Source organism: Pipra filicauda, unplaced genomic scaffold, assembly GCF_003945595.2.
Source record: "Pipra filicauda isolate LSUMZ 115617 unplaced genomic scaffold, ASM394559v2 scaffold797_size144081_pilon, whole genome shotgun sequence".
NCBI classification, from domain to species: Eukaryota; Metazoa; Chordata; class Aves; order Passeriformes; family Pipridae; genus Pipra; species Pipra filicauda.
The window spans coordinates 62,000-71,141 of record NW_024104972.1 but is presented as its reverse complement, the minus strand read 5'-3'; the positions used below and the strand labels follow the sequence as shown (position 1 = coordinate 71,141).

The 9,142-nt window shown below is 59.8% G+C and overlaps 1 protein-coding gene and 1 pseudogene across 1 annotated transcript; one reads left to right on the top strand and one right to left on the bottom strand.

Annotated features, from left to right (window-relative positions):
- Positions 1–853: 853 nt before the first annotated feature.
- Positions 854–2,691, top strand: LOC113998955 (annotated as a pseudogene).
- A 3,116-nt stretch (positions 2,692–5,807) lies between these two features.
- On the bottom strand, positions 5,808–8,603 carry LOC120324998 (maestro heat-like repeat-containing protein family member 7). Its single transcript, XM_039390022.1, has 11 exons — positions 8,592–8,603; positions 8,366–8,503; positions 7,973–8,087; positions 7,664–7,801; positions 7,277–7,453; positions 6,994–7,143; positions 6,734–6,835; positions 6,430–6,532; positions 6,101–6,157; positions 5,878–5,951; positions 5,808–5,822 (listed from the first exon to the last, which is right to left on the bottom strand). Exons 2-11 carry the CDS (start codon positions 8,443–8,445, stop codon positions 5,808–5,810), a joined length of 1,011 nt encoding a protein of 336 aa, XP_039245956.1. The 5' UTR covers positions 8,446–8,503; positions 8,592–8,603.
- Positions 8,604–9,142: the final 539 nt, after the last annotated feature.

Sequence of the window (9,142 nt, the reverse complement as noted above, 5' to 3'; positions counted from 1 at the left end):
CAGAGGAGAAGGGACCCTTGGGACCCCCAACACTGCCAGCATTCCTAAGTGGGACCCCCAGCATTCCAGACAGGGGAGACCCTCTGAACCCCAGAGGGGAGGGACCAAAGAGGGGGAACTTCTGGGAGAGATTTTTTTGAGTTGAATCTTCATATTTTGGAGTATTTTTTATCTGAATCTCATATTTTTGCAGTTTGGGGGGACCGGGGTCTTCTCGCTATTTCTGAGGGGTTTTTTGCCTGAGTCTCTGTGTTTTGGGTTTTTCTGGGCTGAATCTTGGTGTTTTGGAGGATTTTATGGACACAGGATGCCCGGTGAGTTCTAGAGATGGACTTGGGCAGGAGGAACCCCCAAGCCAACGCGCTCAGCCCTTGTTTTCCCCCCATCAGGATTTGTCCTTCCCAAAGAGTGGGCGGATGGAGGAGGCTGCGAGGAAGAGGAAGATGCCTTGGTCCCCCCAGGCAGGTGAGGAGGAAGTCAGTGTCCCTTTGGGCGGGTGTTGTGCTGGCTCTGTCAGCCGAGCATGGCCCCGGCTGCAGGACAACCCCGCTGGCGCCGCCGTCCTGCCAGGGCCGGAGTTGGGGGGATGTCCTTGGCCTTCCCTGTGGGCCGGAGGCAAATCCCCTGCCTGTCCTTCTTGCTTCCTGCCCCAGGCCCCAAGGTGAGGACAGAGAGCCCGGAGGACAAATCCCCCCGTGAGACCCTGGTGGGAGAGGCCGTTTTGAAGGGCTCCCCGGCGCAGGAAGGCAGCGGGGAGGAAAAGGGCCGGAGATCCCCCCGCAGGAGGGGCTCCAAAGCCATCCCAGGGTGCTCTGAGGAGGAAAGAGCCAGCCTGTGCTGGGAAGGCGGCCGGAGCTTGAGCCAGAGCTCTGACCTGGTGGTCCCTGAGCAGCCTCCCAGCAGGGAGAAGCCCTACAAGTGCTTGGAATGTGGGAAGAGCTTTAGGTGGAGCACCGAATTAATCCGCCACCAGCACATCCACACTGGAGAACAGCCCTACACGTGTGGGGAATGTGGGAAGAGCTTCAGGGACAGTTCCACCCTTTGCAAACACCAGCGCATCCACACTGGGGAACGTCCTTACACATGTGGGGAATGCGGGAAGAGCTTCAGGCAGAGTTCCAACCTCCGCACCCACCAGCGCATCCACACCGGGCAACGGCCCTACTTGTGTGGGGAATGTGGGAAGAGCTTTAGCCAGAGCTGCAGCCTCCGCACCCACCAGCACATCCACACTAAGGAATGGCCCTACAAGTGCTTGGAATGTGGGAAGAGGTTTAGGACCAGCTCATATCTCCTCAGGCATGAACAGATACACACTGATGAGAGGCCCTTCTGCTGCACTGACTGCGGGAAGAGCTTCAATGAGAACTCCAGCCTTGTCACCCACCAGCGCATCCACACTGGGGAACGGCCCTACACGTGTGGGCAATGTGGGAAGAGCTTTAGCCAGAGCTCTAACCTCCACACTCACCAGCTCATCCACACCGGAGAACGACCCTACAAGTGCTTGGAATGTGGAAAGAGGTTTCAGACCAGTGGGAATCTCCTCCTGCATGAGCGGACGCACACGGATGAGAGGCCCTTCCGCTGCACCGACTGTGGGAAGGGCTTCAAACTGAACTCCCACCTTGTCACCCACCAGCGCACCCACACTGGGGAGAAGCCGTACAAGTGTGGGGAGTGTGGGAAGAGCTTCACCCACAGCTCTGCCTTGACCAGACACCAACGGACCCACCAGTAAGGGAAGCCCTACCAGTGCCCCGACTGCGGGAAGAGCTTCGGCCGCTGCTTCCACCCCAAATGAACCCCCTGATGGTGAGGCAACCCCTGGAGTCCAGTGACTGTCTGTCCATCCCTTTCGACCAGAAAGGGCCAGTCCCCTTTCACCACCAGAACCCTTCTTGGGGTGTGGATGGAGATTCCTGCCTTGCTGGTGACCCCCCCAAGGTCACTCGTGGAGGATGAGAGCAGAGATCTCCCCACGAGCGTTGCATCCGTCTCTGATTAAGAATTATTGGGTTTTACCAGGTCTAGTAGAATTGCTTCAATAATTGCTTGAGCACCATCCTATCTTATCCTGTACTCCTGGTAGTTTTAGTTTCTATTGTGCAGTAATTAATTCTGATGAAGATCTTTTGTCAGATCATTTGTAACCCTAAATAAGTTCATTTCTATTAATAGATCTGATTTGCCATCATTAAAACCTGGGGGACAAAAGTGGTTCAGTCACACCTCTCCAATTCCTCTAAACTGAAAGTGTTGGCATAATCCAAGGCTGAGATTGGATCCAGCAGCCCCCAGCACCCCACAGGAAGTTGGGAGCTCAGGGGGCCACTCCCCCTTCCCAGCCCCCCTGTGCCCAAAGACCCCCATGGGACCGTCGGACCCACCAGACCACCCCCTCTTTTCCACTCTTCTTCCTGTTCCTCGCACTTTCCCATTATCCCCTCAATACCCCATTTCCCCCCCAGATAATTTTGGGGTCCCAACCCCCACTTTTTGCCCCCTCTCCTGTGGGCACTGAAGGAGAAAATGAGGCTGCACACACAGAGTTCCATTGTGGGACTTGTCCACTGATACTTTTCTGTATCCCCTTTTATTCTTCTTCTCTCACGAGCAGCACTTGGTGTTTTGTCTGTTAGTCCACTGGAATTCCCAGCATGGCCCAAAAGCAGTGCCCTGATCACACACATTCCCCTCCCCTCATGTGCTGGCTGTGTTCAGCCACCAGAGAAAAACACAGGCCGGTCATGCAGGCTGGTTCAAGTGCATTTCCACTTGGAGAAACAACCTTCTCTCTCTCCAAGCACTCAGCCAAGGTCCATCCTCCCTTTGCATTCCCATGAACTCAGGGCAGGTGCAGAGTGACTCCGCTTGGTCCCACCTCTGCCCCTGTTTTGTTTGGACACGCAGAGTTCAGGGCCAAGAGGGCCAGGACCCGGGCTTCTTGTCTTGGGGCTTGTCCCATGCGCTTCCTGAGGACTTGGAATATTGAAACCAGGTAGATTCTGAACCCCTGCTCCTGATGCTGCCACAGTGCCCATACACTGGCACTGCAGGCATGGCCTGCACTGAATGGCCAGTGCAGCAGGAGCCGTGGCTGCGGCAGCTGCCGGGATTGCTGCAGAGATGATCCAAGCAATCATCCATCCACTGAGGATTTCTGCATTTCACAGTTTCCTTAATTCACTGTATCCTGCCTCATCTTCCCAGCTTCTGCTTAGGTTCACTGGGAGCCCCAGTTTGGCTCTTCTGCCCATGGGAATTATTAATAATAAATGGAGGGCAGATACGTTTTGATCTGTGATACAACTAAAATAACAAGGAATATTTACAGGGATGTTAAAGGTATTGTCAGTCACACGAATCACAACGTCAGGTGCGGCCAAGAAGGGATCTGAGTGACAGGGACACACCATGGTTGAGTCATTAAACCAGTCAGGAAGAGTTGGTACACCCAGTGAATTCCCCCTAGAACAGTGTCTTCCCAATGGGACATCCGGGCAGGGCTTGCTCTGCTCAGCATTCCCTGCCTCCTCCTGGGATTCTTGAGGGACAGCCTCTGGCAAGTCCTGGCCGGAGGAGACCTGCCACTGCCCTGAGTCCTGGCAAGGGTGCTGCCCGTCTCCTGCCCCAAAGAGCTGTGTCCTCAGGGTACTTCTCTGCCAGAGGGCAGTCAAAGCCAAGGGGCACTGAGGTCTGCCCTCTTGCAGGTGGCTGTTGGGAGCGGCAGCTGGAGCAATTGGTGGCAAGACTTGGCATCTGTCAGAAGGCAGAAGCTGTTGCTCCTTCCTGGCATGATTTTTGGGTGGAAGTGATTAGCAGCAGCACAAAGCCACCATCAGCTGCTGAGTTTCACAGGACAATTAGATTAGACAGAGAGACTCTCAAGCTTCCTTGTGTTCTTTTTGCTTGTTTTCTTGCCTTCTGGAAAAAAAATCAGCCCAGTCTTGCATGTTCAACACTCCAGTTTCTGTGTGCTCAGCTGTGGCCAGCAGCTGATGTCCAGTCCATTGGGGAAGTGCAGGGGACAGGGAGAAGTCTGGGATGAGAAGCTGTTCTGTGTCTCCCATGAAGGTGCCACCCACCTGAAGGAGCAACCAAGAGAAGTGCTGGAAGCAGAGACGTTCTGCCAGTTTCTGGTCTCAGGTGGACACAGGGCCCACTTGTTGCCAGGGCTCCCGGAGATTGGATCCAGGAACAAGGCAGGGCCATGCACTGGTAGGGAATGGGCTCCAGAAAAGGACCAAAGGAGGAACGTCCAGCAGCAAAGTGTGAGCTGGTGAACTGGGCCATCTCTTCAGCAGACACCACAGTGCTTACTTCCCTCCATCCCTGAAGCTCCGCCACACGAGGCCCTGCTTTGCTTCAACTTCTGCTGTTTCTTCCTTTGTTGCCCTCAAGTGTTGGACGTAGAGTTTAGAAGCCCATGCCTGTGTTTTGAAGGTGCTTGTGTGGAGGAGAGGTTGAGCAGCTGCAGCCCGAGGCTGGTGTCCCAGCAGAGGATGGCACCAGTGGTGCTGGCTGGGGACAGCTGAGTGTGGAAGGCATGTCCAGCCTCAAGCAGGACCACTGAAGTCAGTCAGGATGTCAGGCTGCAGCTGAAGCTGCCAAGGGTTGCTGTGAGGCTGGGGAGTCACTGGAAAGCTGTGGTGGCCACTTGCCCTGAAGCCTTTTGCCAAAGCGGGTGCAACTGTGCCCACAGTCTGCCCACTTTTGGTGTCCTGGCGGGTGTGGGTGCCTGGGTGAGGAGGCCCAGGCGTTGTGGGTGCTGCTGCTCCTGGGCAGCCTCTGGTGCTGTTGTCTGTGGGATGAGGAGCTGCTTGGGCAGCAGCGAGTGCGCAGCCCTGCCCGAGGAGCCCAGCACCCTGCCCGTGGTGGCAGCAGCTCTGTGGGCCCAGAGCTCTGGCTCAGGGGGGTGTTGGCCACAGACCCGTGGCCTGGGCAGCCGTGGGGGCCCGGGCTGGCCGCCAGCCCTGCCTGTGCCACTGCCCCTCGCCGGCAGCACCCGGCGGACGTGCCCCGGCAGGGCCCCCTTGCCCTCCTTGTCCCCAGCCAGGCCAGCCTGGCCCCCTTGGGGGTGTGCCCTCCCTGCTGCTGAGGCCTGGCCTCCAGGGCTTCTGCCACAGGGCCTCGGGAAAGCACCAGAGCAGCTGGCTGGCAGGGAAGGAGGTGGCTGCCTGGGGGCTGCTTATGGCCTCTGCCCCCCAAGTCCTGGGGGCCTTTCCCTCCACCCTGCCCCTCGGGGCCTGCGCCCAGTCTGTCCCCTCACAGCCTTCTGCCACCCACCCCCTCCCAGATTCCCCTCAAGGCTTCCTGCTCCCTTGTCCCATCAGGGCCTCCACAGCACCTCACCCCTTCCTGGCCTCCCAGCGCCCCCTCCCCTGCTGGTCTTTTGCTGGCACTCTGCACAGCAGGGCAAATGTTGCTGAGCACGGGGAGCCCTTTTCCCCTCTTCCCAAGGCCCTGTGCACACTGGGCACTTAAAAAAAGCTCCTGGGCCTCTGTGCGTGATAACATGTTGGTCATGTTCCCATGCTGGGATCAAAGGAGGTGCTTGCAGGGAAGAGGCATCTTCCCCACAGGCTTAGGTGGCCCCAGGAGATGGAGCTTCCTGCATCAGTTCTCCACAGAGCTGCAGCAGCACAGGCAGACACTGCCCTGCGGAAAAGGCCGGGCCTGCCACGCCCTGCACAGCCAGTCTTGGAGCTGCTGGAATCTGCAGTAGGGAGCCATCTGTACAGCTCTTGGCACGTAGCAGTGTTGAATTGCCAGGCCTGCCATGGCGAGTCTGATGTCATCTGTCATGCCTCTACGGGCTGGAAGAGGCAGCAACGGAGACTACCAGAATGGGAAGAATGGAGTTCTCCGTACAGCTCTGATGATGTGGAGCGTTTCAATGGCCAGGTTTGAGACGGCAGGGCTGTCATCAGTGATGCCTTGAAGGGCTGAAAGAGAAAGGAAGAGAGCCAAGGTGAGAGGCCAGCGGTGTGGGGATGCGAGGAGCCCCTCCTGCCAGGGCCATCCCAGCCAGCTCTTGCCATGGCCAGGAGGGAGCAGGGCCCAAGGGGATCAGCTGGAAGGTGCTCTCGCTCACCCTGGCAGATGAGCTGCAGCTCTGGCTGCTCCTGCTTCATGGACCTGGCGGCGATCCCTGGGAACACAGAGCCTGTCAGGCCCCAGAGGCACAGGTTCCCCGCAGCGGCGCTGCCAGCCCGGCCACACGGCCTCCTGCCCTGGCAGGGCTGAGCCCGGGGCCTTCCCACATGGGGACGCCCCAGGTCTGGGCTGGCACAGGGCGGCAGCAGGCGCTCGGGGCCACTCGGGGCTCCACATGCCCTGGGCCGCATCCTGCTGCCGCTGCAGCAGCCGGGGCTGGGGCCGAGCTGCAGCGGGGCGGGGAGGGACCCTGGCCTTGTGGCTCACCCAGAAACTTGATGGCCAGCTTTCGCAGGGGCTCCTCTGGGCTCTCCAGGAACGGCAGGGCCTGGTGCACGTACTGGCCCACTCGGCTCCTGTCCTTTTCCAGCTGCAAAGAGCGCCAGGGCACGGAGGGAAGGCTCGGCTCAGGCTCTGCCCCTTGGCCCGGTGCTCCCTGTCCCCAGCACGGGGCTCCCCTGCCCGCAGAGCCCTGAGGCCTGGCCAGCAGCTGCTGGGGCTGGGTTTGGAGGGAGCAGAGGGCTGGGTGCTCCCGGGGAGCCAGGGGCTGGGGCTTTGGGGCCGTCCTTACCAGGCACTCGGGAAACCTCCACGGCTGCTCCATGGTCACCAAGTGCTCAAGATCCCTCCACTTCAGGAACTTGGCTGCACCAAACAGTGCTCTCCGAGAGGCCTGCACAGCAATAGAGAGTGGGTCATGGCACCGCAGCCCAGGGCACAGCACCCACATCCCTGCGCCAAGGCCAGGAGGAGGCTGCAGGCGACCATGGGCCAGGGCAGGAGGCACAACAGCCTCCTGCCATGAGGACACCGGAGCCCACGAGTCCTCACCTCTGCCACACGCTGGTTCTCATCGTGCCAGTTGAAGTAGAATGGCACCAGACTCAGGTACACGTGTGGCTTTAGGCTCTTGCTCCTCTCTGTCGCCTCCATCAGCTCCCGGAAGAGGAGCATGGAGAGCTGCTGCAGCTGGCTGTGCTCCTGGTGCAAAGGAAGAGGAAAAGACCTCAGCACTGGCTTCTCCAGGCCCACCAGGGCACAGGCCTGAAAAGACACTGGGCCCAAAGTTTCCTGGCAGCACTCAGTGCCCACGATGAGGGGCACAGAGCCTTACGTTATCAAAGAGTGGCCGCAGCGCCTCAAGAAACTTCAGGGCAGTGGGGCTGGATATTTGGATGATTTTCAAGCCCAGCACATTGATGAACACAGAGAGGGTCATCTGAACCGTGTCTGTGTCTGCATCCTGCAGTAGCTCCAGGAGGCTTTCATTCAGGCTCCGGATGCTCTTAGCCTGTGTGGAACACAATGCTGTGGTGCAGCCCCACGCTGCTGCTGCGGGGCCCAGAGGCCAAAGGTGCGTCCCAAAGGAGTCGGGCAGCTGAACGGGGAGGGGGAGAGCTGGGAGCAGCTGCCACAGCTACCAAAGGCCAGCCAAGGCCAAGCTACTGCCTTGCACAGCCGCACGCTGCCGGCCCGGCTTCAGCCCCTGCCCCCTGCTCACCATTGAGGGAGCCTTGCTGAGCACCACCAGGCCTCGGAGCGCCAGGCGACGCCTCTCCGGGCACTGACTGCGCAGGTGCCTGGAAATAATCTGCAGGACGCTGGGCCCACATTGTCTGGCGTTCAGGCAGTGCAGGACCTGAAAGGCAGGGAGCAGTGACGGGGTGCCCGGCCGGCAGGAGCCCGGACCCGCCCGGGGCTGGGCCCAGGCAGCAGCACAGGGTGCAGGCACCGTCCCGGGCGGCTGCGGCTGTGAGAGGGCAGCGAGGGGGAGGCAGCTGGGCCAGGCAGCGCTCGCCATCAGGCTCACCTCCACCAGGAACGCCAGGGCAGGCAGTTCCCACAGGGGCTCTCCCCTGCTGAGCCGCGGGAGCAGGCTGACGGCGATGGTGCGACCGAAGGAGCGGGAGACACGGCACAGCTCCCTGCAAGGGGGAATAAAGGTGCCAGAGACCCTGAGCCAGGTGGGCAAAGCTCTCCTGGGACTGACTCACACAGGCCTGGTCTTTGGCCACCAGCCCAGGAGAGGACATGGGCACTTTGGGAGGTGGCTCCTCCTGTGCAGCCGCCCCTCTCCGCCTTTTCCACTCTGCTCAGCCATCCCTGGCTGCCAAGGCCCTCTGGCCCAGCACACGGGCACTGTGTGGGGTGGCCTGTGCACAGGGCAGAAATGACAGGGGTAGTGGGGAGAAAGGGCTCTCACCTGGCCAGCAGACCCACTGCATAGTGGTGGCTGTCAGCCTTGAGGAGCATGTCCCAGCCACACTTGCGACCGATCGCCATCAACACGTCCTCACCCAGCAGCTGGCGCAGCAGGGCTTTAACGGTCTGCACTGCAAACCTGTGTGCAGAGCACAGCCCAGGTCAGGCACAGAGCCCTGGCCCCAGCCCCGAGGGTGTGGCAGGGAGAGGGGACTGGGATGGAGCACCTGTTGGGGTTGGGGGGAAGGGTGCGCTGCTCCCGGCATTGCCTCCAGAAGGTCTCGACCTCCTCTGACATCTCCTCTGTGCTGATGAAAACTTGGAAGAGCAGAGTCAGAAGGAGGCGTGGGAAATTGTCCTTCACTCCCCCTGGGCACCAGGAGTGGGACAGCTGGAGGATCTCCCAAAGTGCCACAGTTGCCTGCCAAAGACAAAGCACCCAGAGACAGCTCTCAGGGCCCAGATGTCCATGTGGCAGGGCCCAAGCGTGGCAGGGACAGGCCAGAGGAGACACAGGGGGATCCCCCAGCCTGGTGTCCCTGAACCTGCCCCTAAGCCAGGCTTGCAGCCCAGTGCCTGGGGCAGGGAAAAGCAGTGGTGAGGGAGGATGGAAAGGCGTCCCAGAGGCAACCTAGGGGCGAGCAGAGGCCAGCTCAAGAAACTCACAGCCAGGGCAAAGACATCCCTCTCATCCCCATCAGAGGTGCGTCTCCTGTGCGCTGGCCAGTATTCCAGCACATGGAAGAGGATCTGCAGCACCGGCTCCTTAGTCCCTCTG

Coding starts and splice junctions, on each gene's coding strand:
- LOC120324998 (XM_039390022.1), bottom strand. CDS start 8,445: ATGGCGATCGGTCGCAAGTGTGGCTGGGACATGCTCCTCAAGGCTGAC. Junction 7,454..7,663: donor TCAGCAAGGCTCCCTCAATG/GTGAGCAGGGGG, acceptor TGTTCCACACAG/GCTAAGAGCATCCGGAGCCT. Junction 6,158..6,429: donor GCTGGCCATCAAGTTTCTGG/GTGAGCCACAAG, acceptor CTGTGTTCCCAG/GGATCGCCGCCAGGTCCATG.